Genomic DNA, 27,871 nt, shown 5'->3' with positions numbered 1-27,871 from the left:
TTGCATTCTTTCTGAAGTTTAGGCCACAGAGCTATGAACTATATTCTGGAACAGTCCTTCTAATAACATATGTAGCAATAACACCATTTTCCTACAGCTATTCAACATTCCCCTGCTTGCACATCCTAAAATTGTGTCACCCCTATTAACTATTGCCTTGCAAAAGGACTTCACATGCAACTACTTTTCCACTAAGACTCCCTCCCACAAATCCTTCTCTGCTTCAGTGTTTTCTATAGGAACAGGCTACCACCAAGGCGCTCTGACCTACCCTTTTAATTTCTGTATATAAGATTGTTGGCTCTACTAAAATATATTGTGAGGCCAAAGGACGTACGCACTTCATTTTACAAACATGAATTGGAAATTTATAGCCTAAATGACTAAGATTCTTGGTTGGGCAGGTATTTTTGCAGAAAACACTGCAATTCAGAAGCAGCTGCAAACTGAGGTAAAAGTGAGCGAGATAAGGAAAAAATCCTGCTGAAATTTTACCTTTCAAAGAGACTAAAATCAGAAGACTTTGTAAGTGCTCTGAGTAATCAGAGTACAGAGAATAATGAGGAGGAGGGAGTTTAAGGCAAGCTAGCACAGCTGAAGCTGAACTTCAGAGACAGATCGCCTACTTAAGATTATAGCACACAGCATGTTCCAGTGACTTTCTGACACTTCATCTATCTTACTGTATGAACTGCTTCTAGCAACAGATCTATCTTTCTAAAACTCCCACCTCTGTCTCTACTTGTCTTTCACTTTCCTCTCCATTTGATGCAATCAGAACTCAAGTGCATTTCAGGAGACATAGGCCACCTGAACAAGTCATAGACTTTCTGGTTATCAGATTTTATTATTAAAATACAGTGTTATTGAGTATCAGTGATTTAAAATTGTCAGTGGTGAAATAATATTTCATCAAAATAATTCTGGATACTGACAGTGTGCTTTAAAACAAAAAATAACGTACAGATTTTTGTCTCAATTCCACTTGCATATAACAAACTCTCCTGTGGTACCTCAAAAAAAAAAATAGACATTTTGTTGAAACAGTGAAATGCATTATTCCCTCCAAGTCTTATGTAAAGTGCTTTCAAGTAAAATGCAATTGCATCAGTAAAGAAAAAAGTTAACAGGACTACAGATATACATAATATTTGCTACAAACATACACTTTCTGGAATGCTGAGGTTTTCTTTCACAATATACAGCCTAAACATGCAATGATAAACTGTGTTTTACTTCAGATAGTGGAAAAGGCAAAAAGGAGATGATCAAACACCTCAGCTGAAATATGGTTTTAGTTTTTGAGGTGGAAAGGAAGAGAGGGGCTTTTCAATACTTGCATCCTCTCTGTCTTAGCCCTGGCCTCTAGTACAGGTTAGTTGACTTGGCTACTACCATTCAGGAGTCTCCTCTGGCTTCTGCTGGCAGAGAGGAGACTTGACGATTACAGTTCCACTGAACTCCCTCAGCTTTTTCACTCAAATTTTCCTAGGCAGATAGCAAAGACAGCTTCCAGATGAGCTGAGAGAAGCTGTTTTTATTATATAATGCTACCTATAAAGTGAATATTTGCACAATGCTTCTGTTCAGTCAAATGCAGTTARTCTAACAGAAAACATGATATAACCATATACAACTTTCTTCCTACAAAATGTCATTAGAACAGAACACACAATTTTTCATGTTTTATAACTAGCGCACAATTTGTGCTATGCCATAATTCAGTTTTCTCAAATTGGTCCCAAGTCATTTCTGACACTATAGCAGCTATTGATAAAACATTATGTCTGCTATGGATGTTCTCAGACATGACTGAGCAATGAGTTAAAAAAAATGGGGGAACATTTCAGAACATCAGGGGTATGATTAATTGAACAAATGGTATGAATGTTATGTCTGTCTTTAATCTGACCTAAAAACACATGAAATGTTTGTATACAGCAAAATCCTGAATACCAGTGTCAGCCAAGAGAACTTGGCTATACCTGAAGAATGAGTTGGTTTTTCTTCTGTAGACAAATGAATATGATTATTTAGGCTACAAAGGTGAGAAGGAATGGAAAAAGGAAATAGGGTATGCATTCCTGCCTGGTGCCTCAGCAGAGAGTGTTTGGCATAGTGCTGTGCTGCACCACCTGGAGAATGGAGTTCTGCTTAATAAAAATAAAATACTTAATGGCTAACGGGATCCATAAGTCTATTCAATTCATGCTTCTTTAAATCTTTAAAGAAGTCTACACTGAAATGGCTTCAGTATAAAATAAAAGCAAGGTATTACAAAATTCAARCATTTGTAATACATTACCGTCACTGGAATAACATGGATCATGAGACACTCCAAACAAGATTGAGCTCTCTGTGTGCTAGGACTTGTGCTATGTACACTTATGCAGTAAAAAGCACCTTATCCAGTGATCTTACAGTCTAATAAAAGAGTGTGAAAAAAGAGAGAGTAAGGGCCAGATTAATTCTAGGAAGCAGTGTGAAGGAGAACCAAATTGTTCTGTGAGAACATGCAGCAAAACCAAGGGATTCCTGATTTTTGCATACTCCCAAGTCATAGCACCTCAGTCATACCACCACTTTCTTTCAAGAATCCAGAAACAAGAAACCCAGGGAAACTAAATTCAGTTTAGGAAATGCCTCAAGCTGAGAACAGTTATTGCCTGAGAGAGTGCACTGGTGAAGCATCATGTGTGCTTGCCCAGTCCTTACTTTCTCTCAAGGCAGAGGGATTAATGGGCTAGATACACCTTTGTTCTGAACTAGTATCACAATTCTTACGTTCAAAGAGAATACACAAAAACAATGCAGATTCACAGCATTTGAAGTGACCTGTTGGTTTTCCTGCAGCCAGTGCAAGTCTCGCAGGTTAGGTGTTACAGATCCCTCCAGCACTTTCCCAGAACACAAGATGGGGACTTGCAAAYGAGAACACCTGCATGATGCCTCCTGCTCCATTTCTGTGAGGAATACTAGTAAAGTTAGTTGTGTGAGTAAACTTTAAATATCATATGAAATGTGCAGGGCAGGGGCAAGACAAAATTCCCTTACTCTTCAACTAAAACTGAACAAATAAATATTGTCCTCCATTTCAGATATACATCCTCTTATTGGTTAGCTGCTAATTCTTTTATCTGAATAAGTGTAAAAATATACTTGTAGCAGCCTGCCACAATGCTACCACTAACTATAAAGAACTACGAGAATAGCACGGGCAATGTAAAAGGGCTGCCTGCCTCACGTGCCTCACAAGATAATCCTCCTGCCCAAGTGCCCTCCCCCAGCGCTCTCTCCTCTGCCTGCGGTCACCATCACTGCTGCCCTCTGCTCCAGAAAAGGAAGAGGCTCTGAGGGACCTGAGGAGACTGTAATGAGTGAAGGTATATAGTGGCAAGCTCTGGGAACTTGAGGATTGCCAAGTTACCCCCGGGCATTGATGCCATGCCCTACAGCTGGTACAACAATTTAAGACACCATGCAAGTGGTCTGACACTCAGTAAACAGAGAAATTTTCATTCCACTGAAAAGAAATTTGATTCTTTATATYTGAGTAATGCAAATGAACTGATATGCATAAATGAACTGAAGTTAAAATAGAGGGAATTAATATGCAGTGCTAACTGCAATCAAAGAAAATTTTATTTATCCTCTAACATTTTCCAAAAGCGCAATATTTTGTTAAATGACAAATTCAAAGTAAAATACTGTATCATCATTARAATGATAGATGCACATTTACAAGGAGAAATATATTTGAACTGAAAGCAGTGCACCTGAATACAAATAACGATGCATGCAGCTGAAGACATTATGGTAAAATACACCCAGGCATATTTGAATAGTTTATTCCAATACCTTGCACTACATGAGAGACATTTATTCTCTTATCATTATAAGACGATCAAAGGTATCTTAAATATAACTATTTAATGATTTAATATTTTTGGTTTATCTGCATCCTATATAGAAACAATTGAAGCAGAATGTTTTTTGCCTCAAAAATTAAGGACTTCATTATACTATCTAGAATAATTCCTGTAGAGAAATTTTTCCTGCAAGTCAGGTGCAAACATGCACACACACACACTTATATTAACAATGCATTTTACCTAAATTAATATGCAGTCATGTAAAAAGCACTGTATGTTTGACCAGACAGCTACACAGTTCTGTTTGAGCCCCATGATATACTTCACACCTAAATAGCTTTGACACAAGCCCAAAGAGCATGCAGTTACATGCTCACCTTACTTCTAACCAGAATTTTTAAAGAGGAGCATTTCTTCTCCTTTAAAATGTTCTTACCTCTTCCTTTGTCTTTTTTGATATGACTCTTAGCCAGTCTCCAATCATGCTGAGGACAGCTGCAAAGTAAGCAAGCCCAACAAGGATCCAGAACCACACCACTGGTTTGTAAAAATCTAGGTACTCAATATCTGATCCCCCTGAAAAACAATGAAGTTAAAAATAAAGAGGACTTAATAGGCATAGGCACAAAATTGTTTGTAAATGAGTTTTTCCTAAAATAGCAGTTATATTTCTTATGACTTCTTCTATTTTCTTATCCATGCAAAAACAGACAGCTAAATATTTTGTTGAATTCAAATAAGTCGTCATGATCTAAATTCGTCCATTGTTGAAAAAACAGTTTTGAGAKCACTGCTACTACGTAAGGTATAAATTTTAGATAATGATTGCTAATCATTCATAATAATTAAAAATGAACACAAACTGATTCAAAGGTTGTACAGGAGAGCTTCAACAAAAGGACTTCCCAACTGATTCAAATAATTATGCTGTGCAAATTTAAGTGTCAGAAGCAGTATGTCCATATCCTGAGAAATCTGATTTTGCAAGGATTTCGAACACATCTTAATACTTAAATGAATCCCTTCAGTATGGGATCCCACATTAGCAACACTAATGGTGCTAATCCCACCTTAGCAACAAAGAATAGCACCTGCATTAACAGCTAGGCCTGTTGGCCAGGCAAACATTATCATGTCCATTTTACAGAGGAGGAAAGCAGGGTACAGGGACATGAGCTGAACTGATCATATTCAAAGATGTGGACAGAATAGCTGGCAGCTCTGCTGAATCCCACTGCTCTAAGAACAAGACACTTCCCTCCTTTCACATGTTAAAGTAAACCAGGATAAATCTGAGAGATGCCTGTACTGAGCTTTTAGCTCCAATACAGCTATAAAGAACAGATGCCTCATTTCCACCAAAAAAAAGAAAAAAAAAGTTCATCAAGAGCTCTCAGACAACACAAAATAACTTTATTTCACATCCTGCAGTACAGCAAAACATAAGCCTTAAACGCAGCAATTCAGCYATGCCATGATAAATAAAATCAGGCTCCTACTTTGGGTCTCTGCAAGTATAAGTTTGATTTACATATCTCCCTTTAACTGAAAGACTACATTAAAAACATTTCAGGAACATTTAAGTAGGTACAGGTACCTAATATTTTGCTTTATTTATCTGCATCCTGTATTGAAACAACCAAAGGAAAATGTTCTTTGTTCCCAAAACATAAAGCACCTTGTTATACTGCCAAGATTAACTCTCATAAAGAGAAATGTTTTTCCTAGTTATTATCTAATCATTCCATGGGTTACATACAAATAACCAACAGAACACAGTTTTACTGATGGTTATTTTTGTGTGGCAGCCCTCATAGAGGGATGTTTTGTCATTCTCATGTCAATAAGCCATTTTATCAATAAAAACCCTTGAGCTGTAATGGTTTGTTTGGCTTCCAAAGAGCTGAATCCATGATGCAAAAATGGACACATTGACATCTGTACAGTCCCAAGTACGGTACAAGCTAGGACTCTGTCTGGAATAGAAGTCAGCTAACCACCAAAAGGCCGAGATTGTCACACCCCAAGACAAACAAAATATCAGAGACAAACCAATTTATTAATGTCATGGCATCCCCCAATCCAGTAAAATAGGATTTAGGGATCGTGCTGAGGACAGCTGCCCAAAACTTACTGCCATACAAAAGATGTTGATTATCACCATGTCTTAGCTCTCTCAGGAGCTAGTAGTGAGCCACATGCATTGCTATTCTTCATATGCTGGTATAGAGTACTACAGAAAGTATCTGCTTGCCTGATTTATGATTCTTGGTGTGTAAAGCTTATATGCCGAAATTGGAACCTATCTCTGTCAGTCTGCAGGGAGCATTTCCTTCACAGTGCATACATAATTACACGATAATTACATAATAATCACTACAGCAAGGTTACTTACCGGGCCAGGGGTTTGCACGTACTCATATTCCATTAGCAGTTTTGTTTACCGTCTGGCCAGGAGGTGGCTCCACCTAGCCATGCCCAAAGGACTTCAGCTTTTCTGAAGTCAGAAAGGGGCAGTCAAGAACCCTCCAGGAAAAGGGTTAACTGATAAAATCTTTATTAGCTATCGGGTTTATGAATTTCAGGGAGTCCTCGATGAGGGCTGAATTTAGTGCAACAGCAGGGAGAAAAAGGTTTGCCCTGAAATCCACTGCTGTCTCCTGTGACTGTTGGAAGCTTTCAGCGCACGTGGTTAAACATCATGGAGCGCTATAACGCAGTTTGTGGGGAATGTCATTAAATAAGATTCCACAGATAGGAAAACAGGACTGAAACCAAATGCACTGAATTTAAATGGAATTCAATCACTGCTGAATTACAATTCACATAAATGGCTTTGAAAGTATTTGTACTGAAATGGATGAGATAATTCAGCAAATGAATTTACCAGAATACATTGTAAAAAGCATATCAACATATGATACATCTACATTGATTTTACATAGCATAATTTTTTTCTTAATAATGCTGTCATCTTCATTTTGCAAAGCAGAGTATTTTATAYAGCCACTTAGGAGGCAAAATGTTGAGAAGCAAGAAGCTGCATTTTGTTGTTTGGCAAATTTAGTTTTGTGGGCCAATAAACAAAACTTTTGTCCAGCTGTGTTCCACATCTGCCTGCAATGGCTTATAAAACCCACAGAGAAGAAACATAGCTCCTTTTTCAGAGATTTGGTCTACTGGAGTGCACTGACTCTTTGCACTCTTGAACTCAGAAATCAAAGGGCTTTCCCATCCATCTTCAGCACAGATTCTATCTTTTTGCTGCTGCCACTATTCTTACACTTTTAAATGACGTGGGGTTTTCCATTGACAACAAAGACATTGGAAGGCATAGATTTTTTTGGCCTAATCACTTATTCCTTACCAAAGTGAAAAGCTCTGTGCTTTAGTGAAGGATGGCACTAGAGAAGATTTCAGGCATGCATTAGGACAGATTCCGTTTATCAGGTAGAGGGTTGGGCTTTAAAGTACATTTTTATATAAACAATTACATTTTAAGTAAATAATTTTCTTTATTGTTGGCACTCCCCCCCCATCTTTACTATAGCCAGCTTTGACTTAAAATAAAAAAAAATACAATTATTTCTGTGAAGTTGTCACTTTTTGTGTGCATTTTTGCTTCAGAAGTAGAAGTAGAGAACAGAAAGTCCTATCAGTGTTGAGCATCTCAATTCCATATCAGCACAAGCTTCTAATTTATTCAGAAGCTTACCTTCAAGCCAGGGATTATCTGTATTATTTTTAATCAACAACATAAATTATTCTGAGTATAGACATGATTAAATCCAAACTGTTTTAATGGCAGTTTAACAAGTAGCTGTCCATCACTCAAACCTGGCACTACTGGCAACTGGCTTAATCAAGAAACTTCCTCTGTCCCACTCCAAAGAGACACAGAGTTTTGGCCCTGCAACGTGACAAGAACTATCTCAGAGGACTGCAAAAAGGGATGCTGAAAGGCTAGCTTAGGCAGAACTTGGAAAAGTGGCATGCTTGGGACAAGATAATATTATATTATCAGTGAGAGAGAATATAATAAGAAGTAGGCCATACAGGTTACTTGACTCCACTCCGTGGAAAATGGAGAGCTACTTCAAAATACAAAGCACAGCTATAAAACACTCTTCCATACAGAAATGGAGTGAGACACCATACACTAACTTAAGTTTAAAGTAGCCTACATGGTTCACACCACTTATGAGAGAAGTGAAGGCCTGAGGTGATGAAAAGCACTTTAGGACACCAAAAAGGTGCAAAACCTGCTGGAGGGAGCATGCGGCGCTCTTACATGATGCTCAACGCGCACCTCTTGCTCTGCACGACTGCATTTCCCCTCTGCAGAGCCCTTTCTRTGAGGTAAGCAATATCACACGGTGAGAGAAGATCAGCTGGACCACTATGGCCAGCAGAGGTAGAGAGTTCCAGTTTTGTGACTTTAAATGAGACCATAATCTATCAGGACTATTCAAATTGGATCTCAGGCCAAGCAATTTGRCTCTTGTGCACTACCTTTAAATACATATCTTAGTTTCTTGGACCATTTCTGATCAGTGCAGACCCAAATATCTGAATTAAAATGGCAATACACCAGATTCATTTACAGCCAAAACCAGTGAAGAAGTAATAGCTAAAAAACAAAGATGAAATAGGAGAAAAACCTCGAATACATTTTCAAAGTGGAGACTTGCAAAATTCCACAATTTATTAAATTGGATTGATTGCAATGTAAGCTTCTAATGTCATTATGCCCGCTGTGAAACAGACTACTGATATGCTATTAACATTTCCAACCTCCACCTAATTTAGTCATTTTGGACATCTAATCTAATTTATATTTGATACCTGCTAGCTTATCTCCCTCAGAAATTTGACAATACTTTCCAATCTGTGCTGCAATTAACAATGCAGTTATCTGCGCATATGAGAAATATATTCTCATGTTATACATATTTTGGCCTTGATGCTAACTTTAGTACCCAAGAATATCTTTCATTACATGAAAAATGACACATTTGACACAAAGTTTTCTTGCTTTTCTCTTTCATAGAACACTTATAATATTGGCTTGAATTGTTCTGTAGTATTAAAGTCAATGGTTTCACTTCAAAGTAAGAGAAGGGATGTTTGACACAATATGTCTGTCCTGATTTTCAAAAGATGATGGTGACTAATCCTTTAATACAGTTTCTTACTTCATTTTCTTTGCAAAAAAACTGCAGTAGTACACTTTCTTCATTTACAAAAGTGATTTATTTCCCCATTAGGGCACCAAAAAAAAAATCCCTTTCACAAGACAAAYGTAACTTTGTTTTTTGGAATACTGTACACTTATTTTCTTGCACTTGCAATGCAAGGTCTCTTCATCTTTGCCTTCCTTGCATGCACCTTGAATGATTACAGTCTTCTATATTTGCCTTAAGATTTCTCTTGCTGGTGGAAACTGCAGTTAACATTTCCATAGGATCCAAATGACAACCTAGATTCTAAATACAAAAGGGGGTTTTAGCCTGCTGGTTCCTGGGAACAAAACAGTGGTTCTCCAGTACAGATAAACTAGTAGAAAAATTCTGAAGAATTGACAAGAATTTCTATTGTGACAACCCACACTACAGCCTTTAACACCATTCCTTAAGCCTAAGTTCTTCTGTTGACTCCCTTTTGGAACAACTATTTTGAAACACTCTCCTCTTTACCTCCCAAAAAGTTCTTCAGGGCTTCTGTTCAGCTTTTAAGTCCAGTGGTAACAAAACATAGCGAGTTCCATGCTAGTGAAAAATGACAACATATTTTAAAAAAAAAAAAAAAAAAAAAAAAAAAAAGTTTTTTCTATCCCCAATACACATGTTATCATGAGCATTAGATTTGCATATAAGGCTTGTAAATATAATTTTTCTTCTCTGGGATGACATTTCCCAGAAAAATAATTCAGAATAAAGTATTTTGAAATTTTCAGCAAAAAATTTGATATTGCATCAAATGAAACATTTTGCTTTAGTTGATACAGAACATTTTATATTATTTTCCAGGATTAAGAATAAAATAACACATAATGGAAGTACTTTAAGACAAACATTTTTGGAATGGAATATTTAATCTTTTAAAGCTAGTACTGAATACTTCGGTTTTTGAGGGAACCTTCTGAGCCAAAATTGACACAGAATCATGAAATATCCCACAGAGCTCCAGTATGCTACAAGAATTGGCCAAAAAAATATTTGGCAAAAGAGTTCACTCAGCTATAATTGCAAATTGAAGAACCACTGCCCACCACTCTGCTTTAGTTCTAACTACAATTCTGCGTGGAAGAAGGAAATTTATACTCTAAATATAATTTAAGGAGCATGCCCTTCTGCCAAGAAAAATCAGGAAAGGGAATAAATTAGTGCCAGTGTGAGGTTTTTTTGTTTTTTTTTCCCTCCCCCAAATGCACTGCCACCTAGACACTGAGAAGTGGACTAATGCTCCTTTCTGCATGCTGCATGACTCACTGTGACAAGTCACACCCCAGAAATGTCATGTTGTAGAGGTACAACAATTTAAGATGCTTCCATCAGATGAAATACTCTTATCATGACAACCTCTACTACATCCTTAAACACAAATACATGCCTTAAGCCTAAATTCTTGTTCCAGCTCTGTTTATAGCAGTCAGTTGTTCCAAAGCACTCTCTCCTACAAGTTACAGGTGAAGTATATCAATGGCACTTAGTGTCTGTAAGCCAGTTCTGAATAATCTAAAAGAAAAATGAGCAAACCAAAAATCATGAAGACAACTAAGTCATTAACTTCCAAAGATTCTGCACACTTTCTCATAACAAGGAAACCTAGGCCTTAAGACAATTAACTATTGGAATGACAAGAAAAAACAAGCTATTTGAAAAATCCTTCAAATTTCTGCCATCAACTGAGTATGTGTGTGTTCACCCAAGGAAGACAATGATGAATCAACTTTTTGTCAACTTCATCTCTGACAAAATGCTGTCTGATGGCCATTTTAAACTTCACCATTTTGATGGCATTAGCAGTCTAATCCAGTTTCCCAAAAAGCACAGGCCCTGTTCTCTTGAGCATCATTACTGCAAGTACAAATCCAATTCCTACACAATGAAACTCTCAAAGTCAATAATATATTACAGTATGAATACAACTCTTGTGCATGTTACTCTAAAAGAAAATAAAAACTTTCATGCCATTTTGACATCATGCCCACATGTACAGTGGAATTTTAAATTTATCAATATATATGAAGTGAACCATAAAAGGCTGTAAGCTATAGAACACCACAATTCAAGGACATTCTGTAGAAAGAGAATGTGTTTCACAGTAAAATTTTAAAGGGACATCCTGTAGGAACAAATTATTATATCAAGTGGTCTACAAATAGAAAATTCTGCAGAAATTCATAATGAGAGTAATGATGGATGTACTCAGTGTTCCAGTTAGAGCCAAGTGGGCCATTTCACATAATGTCTTACAGTAAATACAACCAGGCCTTTATACACTACTATTTTTATTCCCTGCCACACACATACTTCTCAAAAAAAAAGAAAGCAAGTATAAAACACCCAGACTTTTGGCTTTGAAACAGCATAAATTTTTGATTTGGTGTTAGTCAGAATCTGATCAGAATCACAAATTCCTGAAGACAAAAATGGAAGCAAGAACAGCAATCTGGGAAAGGAGAAGGAAAAGGGAAAGGGAAAAGTCAGACACATTCAAAAGAAATACAGAGACATTACATATTCCCTAAAACTATGTAAAAATATTACAAAGGACATTAGACCTCAAAAAAAAAAAAAGACAGAATTAAGGTTCCTTGAGCAAACTGTTTTCTTTCCACATTATGCAAGTAAAAACCAGAAAATGAAAATGTACATTTTTTTCCTTCCCCCTCCTGGAATGCTACATAATAATATAGCTGCACTGAGTCACAACAAAGTGCCAGCTCGACCCATACCTCTCACCAATAGGGCTAACATCAGCTGCCTAGAGAAGAATGCTCAGGGGCTCTGAGAGAAAGATGCAGTTCTGTTTAATAGTTTCTGATGGACTTCACCATTAATCTCTCAATCACACCTGTGGACTTTTTGGCACTCACAATATCCTGTGACAGTGAATCCCACAGTTTAACATGAAGTTGTATGTGACAATTATTCTTGTCCGTTTTTAATTGGGCTCCACATAATTTTATTCAATGCTCTTTTGCATTGTGAGAAGTACGAACAATTGTTCCCTTCGTACCTTGTTTAGACCACTAAAGGTCTAAAGGTGTCCTTCAGGCTCACCTCCTTTCCAAGGCTGAAGAGTATTAAGCTGTTTAGTCATTCTTCATACAAGCAACATCCTATACTCCTGATCATTCTTGATACCCTTCTTTGTATCTTTTCTACTTTTACTGTATCATTTCTGAGATGCAGGAAGAAGAACTTCAAATGGTATTCAAGAGGTACACAAAGCTATCAATTTTTAAGGGAGCATAAATACTTTTTCTGGTTTGTGCGCTATTTTTTGCATAGCCGTTCCTGATACTGCATTTGCCTAGCTGGCCACCCCAGCACTGAATGGATGCTGTCATGGAGTCAGTCATCCAGCGCCTTTCTTTCCTGAATGATAAGTTCAAATTTAGAGCTCCTCACTTTGCACATGAAGACCGGGGGGGAGGGGGGTACATTTATTTGCAGCTATCAAAATGAATTTCATTTGCTGTTTTATAGCTCAGTCCTGTAATTTATAAGAACCTTAGGCAACTCTTCTCATGTCTTTTTTTTTTTTTAAACAGCTTGAATAACTTAATGTCATCCACACTTTAGTTCAATTTCTGCACATTTTACCCACATCATTTATGAATATGCCAAAAAACGGAGGTCTCCGCAGGACTTCCCAAACCTGAAAAATGTTTGACAGCAACAGGACCAATCACATTTCTGTCATCAAGGCAAACTTCAGGCCTGCAAGTTACTAGGAGGAGCTACTCAACCTGCGAGACCCACATGCTGGGCCATGGGGCAGCTGTGCACCGGATTGTGTAGCAGTCTGCTCTTCCCTCCAGCAGAAGAGTTCACTGACTGCGGCTCAGCACTGCTGTCCCTCTCTCCCACTGCAGGTTGCAGGCAGAGCAAGCTGATTTCTCAGTCACCTCCGCCTGGTACACAGAGTCCAGGCGTGGGAGAGAGGCATCTCTCACAAGAGGGAGAGATGACAGTACTGGGGCAGAGGGAGCATGAGATCAGGCCCAGGAGAGCAAGTCTCAGACACACAGCATGAAGCTTCAAACTTCTGTCCCTCATTTCACTGCCTGGGGTCAACACACCTTCTCAACACAGACAACACATGCTTACTTACTCATTTCTGGCCTGAGAACAGGGAGAACAGGACCCTCCTCAGAACAAGATTCTTTATTTTTCTCCYCCCCMCCCCCCCCCCAAAAAAAAAAAAATCACCAACCAACCAACTTTATGCAGACAACTGGCACAAGCATTTCTTAGCAAGGTTTCTCAAAGTTATATTCAACCAATCTAATCCAGGCTAATAGAATGATAAGTGTTGGACACAGTATCTATGTGTTAAGCTAAACCTTCTGCTTACACTATAAAATACACATGGACAATGCACACAAAGCAAACAAAAGAAAAAGCATAGAAAGAGAGGACACCACCAGAGAGGTTGCAACAGCAGAAGCACAACTCTGGAACAATATTCAAAAGTAAGAGCTACACACAAAACTTATGTCATATAACTCATCAATATGAGACCTTTCTTTAAGTGACTCTCAGTAAAAGCAATAAATATTCAGCAGACTAAAATACTGTACTTATTCTTACATTTCTCTCAATCTGTAAGGCCAAAAAAAAAATCTACCTAAGATTAAGTAAAGCATCTTTGAAAGGGTACAAGAAAGAAAAAATTAAGTAGGCAGAATCAGAAACCATGTATTTCATTGTCCCACCTCCTGTCTCTGCACTGCCACATGATCCAATGTGGAGATGGGTCATCACATGTGCCCTGACACAAGAATGATAAAGGGTAAAATGGGGAGAGAGAGGCACGAACTCCTCCACCACAACATACATYAGAGTTGTGTCCACCCCAAAACAAATAAAAATGCAAACCATGTATCCCTGTGAAAAATATCATGAGTTATGAGAAAACCTTACCTGCAACATAGTCACCAAATCCAATGGTAGTTAAAGTGATAACCACAAAATAAATTGCATCTAGTGTGCTCCAGCCTTCTATGTGCTTGAATATAACTGCAGGAAGTGCAACAAACAGCACACAGCCAAACAGTATGAATATTATTGTTGAAATTATGCGAATCTTTGTCTGACTCACATTCCATTTCTATGAAAGAAAGAGAGAGGGAAGGGGAAAGAGAGGAAACCCACCGTTAATAAAATTGCGCCGTCGTGCATAAGCACCTATCACACACAGCAATGACCATTATGGTTGCTCAAGAGAACAGTGCATTACAATTCCCAGACAATCAGGAAAATCAAAGCAAGATTTGATTTTGAAAGGGTTTTCAAAGCAAGCATGTCTATCCAAGCAAACATATGCTAGCAAGAAGTGCAGGGCAGTGCTGGCCTCTTCACTGTGGCTGGATTTGCGGTCTGAGTGAATGGCATGTGCAACATTCATAAATATTAACAGTTGATCATTCTAAAGTTTGGCTTGCTGGGCTACATTTGAGTGGGCTTCAAGTAGTGTTTGCACCTGTCACGTCTCTGCTTTTTTGCATCCGCAGATAACTGAGCAAAATTGTTGAATTTTGACCATACAGTTCTCTCTAATTAGATAACTGGCTAAACAGAACCACAGAAAATAGAGCTAGAAGGGACCTGAAGAGATCATCTATTCCAAACCTGCCTCAAGACAGAATCAACTCCACCTAAGCCATTCCAGACACATTACTGTCTAGACTCTTTAAAGTCTCCAATGATACAGATTGATGGATGCCTCCAGGCAATATGCGATCATGCTCAACTCTCCTCCTCATCAGAAAGTTTTCCTAATGCCTAACCTAGATCTCATCTGCTGTAATCTGAGTCTACTATTTATGGTCTTATCCAAGGCAGACAGAGGGAGTAATTCACTATTTTGCTCTTCTTTCAGACATCTGTTCTTGAGACCAAATAAAGATGTGTCTTTCAGATTTTCCTTTCTTCACCTGTCCATTCTTGTTGCTCCACCCAAGAAATCCACACATTTCTTTAGGTGTGGTGTTCAGAACTAGACATAAAACTGAAGACATCCTAGAGCAAAATATAATGAAAGGATCCTTTCATGTGTTTTACCTGTTTATTTCTTTACACTCCTATTTATACTTCTAACTATGATGTATGCTTTTTCACAGCAGTATGACATTGACCCATATTAGCTTAAGAGCCCCTAGATTCCTCAGAACATTTCTACAAAATTGTACCTAATCAACTCTTTCCTGACATGTAAGGGAATATTTTATTATACCAACATATAGTACTTCAAACTTGCCCTTCTTGAATTGAAACCTAAATATTCAGACTGCTTTTCAAATTTTCCAAGATCATTTTGAATTCTAACTCTAGTTCTCCAATCTTTAGTTTTCCTCGGCTTGAGATCATTTGCAGATTTAATGAACAAAAAGCTTTATCTGTTGTCTAAAGTATTAATGAAAATTTTAACCATACCAACACTAGAATAGACCACTGCAAAATCCTACTTGACATGCCCTTCCAGTTTGACAATGAAACACTGAAAATTTCCAAATTGTACAGTTTTCCAAAGAGTTTTCCATCCATCCRAGCACATTAGTTCAAATTAAAGGAAGCAAGGAATTGCACAAAACTGGAAGCCTCCATAAAAGCAGATCAAAAATGAAATCAGAAAAGTGTTTGACTGTTCATGATATATATTTTATTGTATTTCAGTGCCAATGAAAACCGTTTTAAGGTCAGCAAGACCAAAGTCCAGCTCTTGTAACCCAAATCACAGTAGTAGCTCAGGTTATGGCAACATGAGATTCCCTACCCTGACCTATCAGTGTCTCCCAGTCCCTTTTTTGAGGAACTAGTAAACAGAACAAGGGAGTATTTCAGATTTAAACATATAGATCAGCATTTTCATACAGAGATTGGCAATAAGGGGGCAAGGGCAAGCTGCTGTTTTTTATGTTGGGGGTTTTGTTGTATGGATATGTCCATTAAAAGAAAAAAAAAAAAAAGAACCATCATCCCCATGAACAGTGGGCTAAGCAATGCAAATAATTGGTCTCAAACCTTTTGCAATTTTAAATGAAATATAAAAGGTAGTTAGAATAGAAAAGCAGAAAGGATAAAAATGAAATGTTCTCATGAAATGTTCTTGCCTTTTTAGCCAATTCTCAGTGCAAATGGATGTTATTCACCAATAACTTGTCTGGATTTGAACTGATGTCTCTGAGCCAGAGACTTGTGCCTTCTTAACATCTTTAATGCTTGTATTTTATCTACTGAATAAGACTACTCAGCACAGCCCCAGCTTGCTTTGCATCAAAATAAAGCCATGGCAGACCCTTCCTATATAGAAAAACAGTGTCCTGCATGTTACACATTACTGCTTGTTGCAGAAAAGTAACCCTTCTAAAACTTGCAGTGCTGATGCAAACAGCTACAAATTCAGGCTGCTTACTCACTATTCCGTGAAAATGTCATAGGAGAGATACTTTACACATCAAAAGACAAATGCTATTTCATACATGCTTTGAACATTAGGTAATAGTTAAACCTACAATCTTTTATTACAGGTTACTAAAGCATTTCAATAATTAATTTTATTAAACTGCGTCATTTATTCCACTATATTTCAAAAAACTCAGTAAATACATTTTTAATAACTATTAGCAAAACACAATCTTAATAAGCTTTTCTGATGCTGAACTCGAACTAGTGCTTGTGAAACTAAGAGATTGCAAGTAAAGTAATGAAGCACCTCTGCTACTCAAGGTATTTGGTCATTAAGGACTGGCTATGGCTTAACCTTACTGATATCTGCACAAGCCTATAGTCTTCGATGGGTCTCTTTCTCTTCAGTGGCACTGAAGCTGTGCCACTTCACATGGAACAATTTAAGATCCATAGGCCAGAGAAAAATAAAAGAGCATGAAACTCTAGGCTCAGCCAAATGGAAGAGCCAGAGAGGATGACACCACTTTCAACTCCAGATTGTCCTACAGCCTCGTGAGGAGAACATGGGTAGGAGTCCGGGGTTGTGGAAGCACCAACAGGCTCTGCAGGCTGTCCTGCCCTCCATGAATGGTCAAAGCTTTAATCCCCTGCAGAACTCTAAACCTGGAAACGTAGGTCCTACAGACTATAGGCATTTCCCCAGGTAAGATGGCATCTGAGTAGGGATTTTGAGAATTGTGATTTTAGATTCAGACACCAAAGACCTTCTGTGAACCAACTCAAAGCAGCAGCAGCAATGATTTCCATATGTCATTCCTGCAGCTCCACTCTTCCCTCTCTCTGTCAGTGATTTCCTTTTACAGTCTATATTACAACCTTTAAAGGCAAACATTGTAGCAAGCTTAGGAGTATTTTAAGAGCAAAGCAGAAATGAACTAACTGTTCTGGATCTTGCTGCTCTTCCTAATCGTAATTACTGAAGAAAATAACCCATGAATTTCTAACATGTTGAACTTCACACAATTCTCAATTAACAATGTTCAATAACATGCTCAGATCTTGTAAAGTTCTTCCTATCTTTTGCTAGATATCTGGTTATAATGATGAGCTATGCCATTTGCTGTATTTTTCAACTAATTTGTTAAATTTAGAACAAGTAACATGAAGAACAAYGCAGGCAGCATACTCACAACAAAGGTATCTTCTACTTTGGCAATTCCTTTTCCAAAGATTGTTCCTAGTTGATCTCCAACACCAGCCAACAGAAAACCAAACAGAGGAATTCCCAGTAAGGCATAGATGATACAGAATATCTTTCCACCTTGTGTGCGTGGTGAGATGTTTCCAAAGCCTAAATTACAAACAACTTGAGATGTTTAAAAAGAAGTTACATATATTAAAGTATACATTTTAAGAGGAGTGCAGGAACAGAACAGTTGCAAACAGGTCCTTCTTGGTTAACCATGTGATACAAYGAACATTGTGAAAAGTAAATGAAAGTGTATGTCATATTATCCTCTTTCAAGTAAAATTAAAGTATTGCACAATTCACCAGTTTTTTTTTTTTCCAATACTGTATATTATACTGAGGAGAAGGAAAACTTTGTCATTAGATTATCTTCACTATAGAAATAATCTTTAACTTCCTAGAAATGACAATTTTCCACATCTATTACATGTAGTTAATACCAATTGGTTAAGATCTGCCTTAGCTTCTGCTACCTGGAAATGTGTCTTACCGGACTTATAATCTGCAAGCTGCAGTACTTGGAAACACGGTGCAATTTTCTTTCAGACGGGCTGCTTTTTCAAGGGAAGCAATCTGAAATAAGCCATCTGGATGAGCAAAATGGGGATCTCTTAGGTTCTTTCAGTATTGCAGACAAAGTTTAGAAAAATAACTTATAGTTCATGGCTCTGTCCATTTGAAAACATGAATCATTTTATCACTAACTGTTCTCTAAAAAAACACTTTGGGTAAGCCTAAAATACCTTGATTGTTGCTGTTCCTTTTAAAATGGAGAAACTGAAACCTAAAGAGCACAGGCTCTTTATTTCACATCTGTGAAATGCCCTCAAATGCATCTCCCAGGACTGGTATTTCAGTGATTTGTCCAATGTTGCACAGGAAAGATGGGGCAAACCCCACAAACAAGTTTCATGAGCATCAGTTCTTTTAATTCAAAAGGTTTTCTCCTCCCAAGAATCACTCACGTTCTGAGGGTGCAGTAGCAGGGGGAGTAATAGTAACACCCCAGTGTTTTCAACATTATTTCACTTTTCAGCACACTGATGTGCACTTCCAGGGAGGTCAGAGGGAAAGCTTGTCAGAAAAAGGTTTATTTTCCATGGATAAATCAAATAAAAGCCTTTAAAAAAATTAACAACATTTGTGTAGAAAAAATTAACTTATTAACTTGTAAATAAAAGAGCAAAATATTTTAGCAAGCAGTTGTGACAATTTGGTTTGTTTGTCTTAAATATGAAAATTTTGAATAAAAGATAGATGCTTTCCATATACACACAAAAATCATTCAATGAAAATCCAATTTTCCACTGAAAAAGAGCTTAAGTGCGCAAATTTTATCAGCTCTATTGACAACTTGCCATGTCAGTTTTCCTCTAAAAATAGCTTAGTATTTATGCAGACTGACAACTGTAGCCTTCCACAATACAAAGCACATTTAATGAATGTCTTACCTATTTATCTGAATTTTTGTTTCGCTATTTGGAGCATATTGGTTTCGTACAAATATAGATTTTCTTCCTGAAACATAAGATCTTAATTTTTGGTTCTGCTCTCATGCAGGTAAGCCACAACCAAAGCTCTGTGTCAAAACTACTTTTTACTTTCAGTACTCAGGAGACGAAACTGTCCCTCACTCAACTTCATTAAAGAAAAAAGAAATCACATTGGGAATGCATTTCACTCCTAGATATTTTGCCCCAATATCTGCTGCTTCCAGATAATAGTTATGCAAACAATAAAAGCAATGGTACGATAGAGTTCAGCTAGGTAAAAAAAATATGATGTTGATATTAAAATTTCCCCAAAATCATGACCAATAAGCCTTCCCAAATTAAACATAAAGGACAAAATTACAAGGAACATCACCACATACAGGTCCTGGAGTCCTCCAACTTTATGCATCCTCTCTGCAGTAATATCATTTAAAAAAAAAAGTGTGACTCAGTAAAGTGGAATACAGTTACAACACCTTTAGTATAACATAGTATTTTTCCTAGAGCCAGGGCTAAAATTATTGATGATTATGATTCAGGAAATTTCAACTCCACTGAGTTCACTCTGTGCCTTCATGTGCCAAGCAAAAAAGACCCTTGAGTTTTAAAATAGAATTAGCTTCTGTTAACTCATCACAAAACAAAAAGGGACAAACAGATCCAAGCTACTCTGTTTTCATAAATTTGCCTGTGTATGCAACAACAGGAGTTTGAACAGTTGCCAGAGCATAATTCTTGTGGGGTCTTAATGCAATTCAGAATCAGCAGTATGGATATATCAGATTTATAAAACTCAAACTATGAGTTTTGGAAATAGCTCTTTTTTTTTCCTTTTAATTAAAAAAAAAAAAAAGATGGTGTCTCTTAATGGTGACAAAATACCAGTCCAACCAAGCACAAGTCAATTTTACTTGTTTAACTTTATAAAGCAGACTGACATTTTCTTGCATCCCACAGCTATTACAAAGACAATTGTTGCTGTGGCATACTTCTTATCTGCTACTAATCATTAAGAGAACACGAAGTCCATGTTCAGCTCGATGTATCCGCATCTCTAAATTAGAGTCATATTTTGCTCAAGAAAAGGATGATACTTCTCTTCACTTTTATCATTGCAAATTGTTGCTTTTCATCCTGAAAAATGACAAATACTTTTCTTCCATAAATGACAGAGGTGGTCTTGTAATATTAATTACCCTTTAAAGAAAACTCATGTACACATTACTGGAAAAAAGAACAAGCAGAACTGTTTCTCTCTCCAGATGCTCAATTCACTTAATTCAAACCATGACTTTTTCATGATATAACATGTGCTTTAGTGAACTGATCTAGTGGTTTCTGTCAGACATGAATTGTATTTCCTACGGTGTCATGTTTCATAACAGTCTGCTGCTGGGCACCACAGCCTATACTGAGTTTCGCACATTGTCCCTGCATCCCATCTCTTGGTTTCTCCAGCGATAAGCTAGTGCATCATTTATGGAATGGGAGAGGAAATGTATTTATATTTCATACAGTTGATTTAAGTCCTGAGGGTTTCATCTAAGAAAAGCATTATTCCTTCCTTAGGAAACCAGCAGAAGTCTTGACAAGAGCTCGAGGCCACGGGAACTCCATTTACACCTCTCCGAGGACCGCACGGCTCCTCTGGGCTCGCCGGGCGGCAGCACGCAGCGCTGCTGGAGTTGCTCCCTAGCGCGATGCTGCCACGCCACAGTTCCCACTGCTGCTCCAGCAGCCAACACAAAGTCTGTGCAGGGCGCTCCTGTTCACCGAGAAACCTCCGGGAATCAGCCACAGCCCCACTCTGCTCTTCCTCTTCCTCCTACTCCTCGCTCCCTCCGAACTGCTTGCCCCCAGGGGATGGGTGGAGGCTATTTGYGCAGGCACATACTCCCCGAGCGCAAGCGGCCGCAGGAGCTCAGTTATTCCTCGTCACTTCTGTCCCGGGCAGCTTTTCCCTTCCCCGGCTCTATGAAATGGGCAGCTCCTAGAACCAATCGGTTCACCACTGGAACCAACATACTTGCTTTTGTACACGGAAATGAACAAAGTACTTGATTTAAACTTGCTAAATATATTGGAAAGTTTCCCTCAAAGAGCTTTTAACCAACCCTATCTGCAACGAACAGTTTACGGAATACAAGATTTTACTTCCAGAAATAGGCTGGTTTCACCCAAGATAAGGCCAGGGCCATTTTCAGACTCTCCATCCCCAATGCCCTCTCTCACTTCACTTTCATCACTGGCAGCACAATTTGCCTCCTACTTTCACCAAATCCCTTTCATGTCCTACTGAATGCTTAGCATGCCTTTAATACCCAAAGGATTTTGTGCATTTAGAATATGTTGTCTCTGACAGGCAGCTGTGGACAAGAAATATATTTTAAAAAGGAGCTTCCAGCAATTCCTGAATGAATTAAGAATAAAAGATCCCTATAAATATATTGTAAATAATTTTGCTCCATTCAACAGAATAATATACTCATGGCTTCAGCTCCAAACCCCTTACAGCCTCCAAGATTCAAACTACACTTTTCTTACAGGAACCTCAGTCACCCCTTGGGTTGGCTATATGGGCTGAAGCAAGGGTAAGCTAAATGAAAAAATAAACAAGAGATTGTATATGAATTATTTTTGATTTTTACTTCTCCTGTTTCTTTGATATATTTATTTGAGGATGAAAATGTCTAACATTTCCATCTGAAATAGGCCACTATTGAGCAGAAATAAGTAACTTTGTATTGACTGCAAACATATTACTGGTTTTGAGCAAAGCAGAAAATGTTTCAAGTTTCAATTTCTAGTTGTTTTTTCCTATAACAAACAATATTTTATATTGTAAATATGAAAATTTTGAAATGCCAGAAATTCTCATAGTATTGACAAAACTCACTTTTGTTCAGGTCTAGAAAAATAAAACTGTCTGCATTCAAGCCTTCATAAAAAAAGATTAGCAATTAATTTCAAAAAAATCTGATTTCTTTTGCAAGTAAAGATGCTTTTTGCTTTCTGGTTAGCTGGTATCTCAGTCTTTCAGAAAGGTCTTTTAGATCCACATTTTCAAAGCAGAGTTAGAAGAATAGAGACTCCAAATGAATATATTTTAATGGAAGATTCCTAGACAAAGCAGGGCATCTACTGAAACTAGCTGGCTGCAATTAAGTATTTCTCATACAAGAGATTACAGGAACTTTTGAGAGTTCTAGGACTAGATTTTACTTGCAAACTGACTGGAAAAGGGTGCCACCACTTATGATTCATTTATAGCAAACAGCTCCAGTGGGATTGAAAGGTCTGGGGAGGGTTTTGAACATTTTCTTTCCAAACAAGAAAATGTAAATTCAGATGCCAGTAAATGTTTTCTTACGGTTTTTGACGTATCTCAGATCACATAAGACATCATTCATCAGGTAGCAAAGTGAAAGTTATACAAAAATAACATCATATATTTTGAGATATGAGAAACTAATAGAAGCCGTAGGTGTGGATACGTAGGCAATTTATGCAGCAGTTTAATACTAAAGGATAAATATTTGGTGAACATGCACATCCTTAATTACTCAAAAATGCGTGAAATGGATTACAGAAACTTGACACTGACAAGGTTGCATCGAAACAGAAGAAACACTGAGCTCCTTGCTGCTTCTGGAGCCACGAGGCTGGAGCCAGGGGACCGGCTGCCCATGCCTCATCCTGAGCCACCGCACGGCTGTGCCTGGGTTATGTGCAGCTGGTGGCGATATTGCCGCAGGTTCATATCCATCCCGACTACACGGCTCAATTACAGTGATTACCCTTTCCAAAGGGCATGTGTGTGTTTTGATACTGAATGTCATATTGATCTGAAGAGATCAAAAGACGTTTTCTCCAGGCCCCAAGGAACTATATGATCAAATCTTTATGAAAGGTACCTGGCTGTACTTCTGGTAGCCAAGATATTTTTTCCCCTTTTGAACACTGTTTGGGCTCAAGAGATTAGCATTTAAATATATGCTTGCGCATCAGTGCCAAGACAAAGATACATACTCATTCATAGATAAATTCTTATACTCATTTTAGCATACATAATGGTCCGGGCACAATCATCAAGCAAAAAGGCAGTGTATGTACCCGTACTGGCTGTGTGCAAATCTCTGCATGCACTGTAGAAATTCAAAAACTTGCATGTTCATGTTCACTGGGCAGAAATGACTGTTTTTACACTGATCCCTTTTCCCTTGCTCCACTCTGTCCTACACATCAAAATGTGATATGCTTCTGTGCTCCTGTATCATATACATATGTATTTACAAACAAATACTTCAGGTTTTTATATGGCCTTGGTTAGTATTGCATAAGGGCATTTTCAGTCTTCTGTGTGCTTATTCTCCCAACATTGCTCAGTAGCTAGAAAACTCTTACTGCCCCTTTTTACAAATGGGTAACCGAAGCAGAAGGAAGGAAAGTCCAAAACTCTCCACAGCATTTCAGCCTCTAACTCACACTGAATCTGTGGTCAAGGACTATGCAATTAGATTATAACTACCCTTAACTAGTGAAATTTTGTCATCTGAATTCCTCAGAGAACCTTAGCCAAACTAACTTGTCCAAGGCCCCACTGAAATTGCTAGTAAATACTTGTATCAATGGACTCTCCTTTCTGTCAGGGCACATACACATGCACGTACGTATGCACACATATTCAGGCATACAGTGCAACAGAATTTAAAGGCCAAATAAGGAAGACTATTTGTAAATCTGAATACCTGAATGAACTGAAGTACCGTTGCAGTAGAGCACATGATAGTTCTGTGTTACATATATACATAAATCCTATCACACCTGCACATACAAGCCATTTTTACAGCCATTTTCATGATTTTTACAGCCATTGTTCATAAGCTGATGCCCATGGATTTTGTTATGGGCATCCTTTTACAAGTTAATTCCTCACGTTTACAAAAGTGAAAGTACAGCTAGGAAAAATTAAATACTTCTCTATACGCACAGCTGATGAAATTGCTGGAGGGACCTTGCTGAAGGAAGTGCCCTGTGCAATGACAATGAGGTCAGGATACCTCTGTTTTAAAYTGCGGTCTGTTATGAAACAGTTTGAAAATCTGTCTTATAAAAGTTGGGTATAATTTCCTTACTAGTCACTGGCTTCTAGAAGCCAGTGAATTCTTCTAAGAGTTTTAGGAAACATGTTGTCATATAATACTGCTATTAATGGAAGTTCATTGCTGAGCACAGCTCTGCCTTTGGTATGATATGGATTCCAACCTACAAAATTCTGGCTTTTGTTAGCACTACTGAACAATTCAGTGTCAGAACAACGCCAGTATGTTATTTTGAAGGTTATGATGCTCTGGCTCAAGCTTGAAAAAAGGCATTTTATAATAAAGCTCTTCATTGCCAAAAGGTGCAACTTTCTCCTATTCTACTTTTCAACCACAAGTGGAAACATAGATTAATATCAATAAAATATGTAGTATTCAAGAATTGACAAAACAGAGGTCTGATCTGCTTTCAGTAGCTTCTTTTCATTTGTGTTGTGTGGGAGCAGTAATCAAATCAAAACAACTTTTTAAAAGAACAGGATATAAATATTCATAGAAAGTAAATTTCCTTTGAGTCAAAGTGCTACGCTACAGAGGTGAAGGAGTATTTTAAGGAAAACRTCTCTGTATGGGTCCAGAAGCCATTGCAGTATTCAGTAACTCACATTCAGTTGCCAAGGCAGTTTCTGAAGGAACTGGATAATAATTGTTAAAAGCCTTTTAAAAGCTTAACCATCAATTCAGATAGCTCTGCCTCTTGGTACAGGTTCTTCATTTCATTCAGCTGTCACTTTGCCCAGTGAAGAATAACTACTTCCCACCAGTAGTTGGGACTTTGTCCCTTTTTCAGTTATTTCTTTTCTGCTGTTTTTGTTATTATAAGATGGATTTATTTTAGCTCTAATTCTAGCAGAATGGAATCAGCTCCAAAACCCCAAAACACTCACCATTTTTTTTCCCATAACTAAGATTGGTACTTGGGAACAACGTGCTTGGCTAACACAGCTAGTAAAAACCAAATGTACTTAAGAAAAAAGTTAATAGTTCAGAATATGATGAAACTTTTACTACCTATATATTCTTATCAAGTGTAAACACATACCAAATATAACAAAATGGCACTCATTCTGCAAAGTCATCAACAATCTTAGCATATAGATAAAATACATTGACACAGATGGTCCATGGAAAAAAAAAATCGAGTTTTAGACTTACTGACAAAAACAACACACGGACGTGAGTAAATTTCTGACACTGCAACTTTACTAGAGATTTGAAAGTTTGTTTCTAGGGTTTCTGAGTTTTCTTTTCTTTAATGCCTTTCTTTTTTATTCCTTGTAAGTAACTGAAGACACAGATTCATTTGGGTATTGTTTACAAATAAAGCAGTTTTTAGTGCCAGCTAAAGAAAGCTCTTGCTGACCTCTCTGTTCTAAGTACAAAATAATACGTTTGCTTTCCAGCCAAGTCAAACTATACGCAGCCTGTACATGTTTCTGTCTTTCTTACAAACAATAAAATGTGGCAAAAATGTTAGTAAATTAAGGACTATGGCAGACTTACAGCAACAAATGAGAAATTCACAGGTAAAATACTTAGTCTCCACCACTTGCCCTTTCTCTCTAGCAGCATTACTATTTGCAGAGGTAAGAACATCCAGCCTCTTCCACGAAATATGTCCTTGGCAACCACAGTTTTCAGCTTAGATATTCTGTAAACTGTGAACTTAGACATTCTGTAAACTAATTTCAGTGAAGTCACATTCAAGACAGAAACTAAAACCACATAACGCTACAGTCAGGATACTCTCAGCTCAGCTCCTCTTACACTGGTACAACTGGCCAAAATGAATGCAGATACCCTGACTTGCTAGGTGAGTTATGTCTTTCTCTGTAGCTTCGAACAACTTCTTCAGACACCCTATTTCACTGTTACAGAACTGTCACCAGTTCAGTGTCCAACAGTGAAAATATTTCACCTCATGATTTTTTTCTGTCAGGTTAACTGAAATAAAACAGTTTGTCCTATTTTTTTCCGCTTATAAACCACACATACATAACCCATATAGCCAGATAATTTTTCCCAGAATCAGGGGTAACCAGAGGAATTCTGAAGGAGAATGAACAGGGCAGGGGAGATGGGAGGTGAGAAAGCCATTAGGAAAGAGACCCTCGTATATTGCAGACATATTCAACTACAGAATTGTTTAATCTTAGTAAGGCAGATAGGAAGGAGAGTTTTTCAAGAGAATATCTAAGTGCTTATAGATATGTGTATGTAAAGCAGGTTATTTTTCATGTAATGTCAATTACTTGATTATTTTATTATTCATAAAAATGCCTCCCAAATTAGCTAGCACTATCATACACCTGAACATTAACAAACACTATTTCCTTGAAGGAGTTAAGGTTAGAAACAACTACCAAATTTCTAAAAGAAAAGGTTCTAAGGATTTTTATTCATAGAATTATTTTCTTTAAAAAGACAAAGGAAAGAAGTTTTTCTTAGCGAGACTCACCACCAAATATCTGGAAGGATGAGGTCAGTCACCTATTTTTCATTTTTAATTTCTTTGCAGGTACAAGCAATCTTTACAATTAAGACTAATACTGGGATCCTAAACAGGGAAAAAATGATCCACCATACATAAATAACTTTTACTGACTTCATAGTTGGCTTCTAGCTACTTATGCGTTGTATCCCTGATTCAACAAAGCAAATAAGTATATGCTCAACTTCAAATGTTTAAATTCATCTCTATTCAGCAAGTATTTAAGTACCTGAAAACATACACATACTGTTAATATATACACCTGCAAAGATGAAAAAACACATACAAATTTTGCCAAATGAAATTCTAAATAGATTTTCTACTGATTTTCAAGTGTTGCGATGTAGCAGATGTCAGTCCTGGAAATCATGCTCTCAGATGCTGTAAGTTAAAACAGAACTTCACACTGTATGTCAGAAATATCTTCTGTTATAACGGTCTTATCTAAGCAAGTGAACAAAGTGCAATTAAAGGACTGCAAATATATTTAAAATCCTTCAAAGAAGCAATAATTATTTTTCTGCTTCCCTAGATTGCAATTTTTAGTGGCTTAAAATTACATAGACATATGGGTTTTTATCTCTGCAGTAGTCTAGCTTCAATTGAAGGCAGTGCAATCTGACCGCCGTACTGCTCATCAGCCTTCTACAGCGGTGGGGGTCACTCCATACAGCTGCTTGTTTTCATCCAAACCCCTTGACAAACCGAGCATCTGAGTTCACAGTGGAGATTCCCACTTAATTCTTTGGCAAAGACAAAAGTCCAAAGATGGGGATATTTGGAAAGGAATAAATTTCTTAAAGGTTTGTGCTTCTAACCTAAAGTTCCTAACAGAAGAGTAATTGAATATAAAATTGTCACCCTGTGCATGATGAAAACCAATAAGAAGATTAGCATCCAGTAGTGCAAAACAAACTCCCAAGTTTGTGGTTTTAGTATGCTAAAATACTTTGGTTTTACATGCCATCTTGCTTTTGAAAAAAGCCAATATGATTGACAGTGGACACAAATTTCAGCAAG

General features: G+C 37.5%; 1 protein-coding gene across 1 annotated transcript in view; it reads right to left on the bottom strand.

The window, feature by feature from the left end:
- KCNK2 (potassium two pore domain channel subfamily K member 2) overlaps positions 1-27,871 on the bottom strand; it is a 108,934-nt gene that overhangs the window by 9,913 nt on the left and 71,150 nt on the right. The window contains exons 4-6 of the mRNA XM_026088852.1: positions 17,707-17,867; positions 14,030-14,216; positions 4,309-4,448 (exon numbers count right to left, since the gene is read on the bottom strand). Of these exons, the coding sequence (XP_025944637.1) occupies positions 4,309-4,448; positions 14,030-14,216; positions 17,707-17,867 (488 nt within the window). The remainder of the gene's footprint in view (positions 1-4,308; positions 4,449-14,029; positions 14,217-17,706; positions 17,868-27,871) is intronic.

Source organism: Apteryx rowi, unplaced genomic scaffold, assembly GCF_003343035.1.
Source record: "Apteryx rowi isolate R43461 unplaced genomic scaffold, aptRow1 scaffold_79, whole genome shotgun sequence".
NCBI classification, from domain to species: Eukaryota; Metazoa; Chordata; class Aves; order Apterygiformes; family Apterygidae; genus Apteryx; species Apteryx rowi.
Note: the sequence above shows the minus strand (reverse complement) of the source record. Positions and strands in the feature narration are given on the sequence as shown.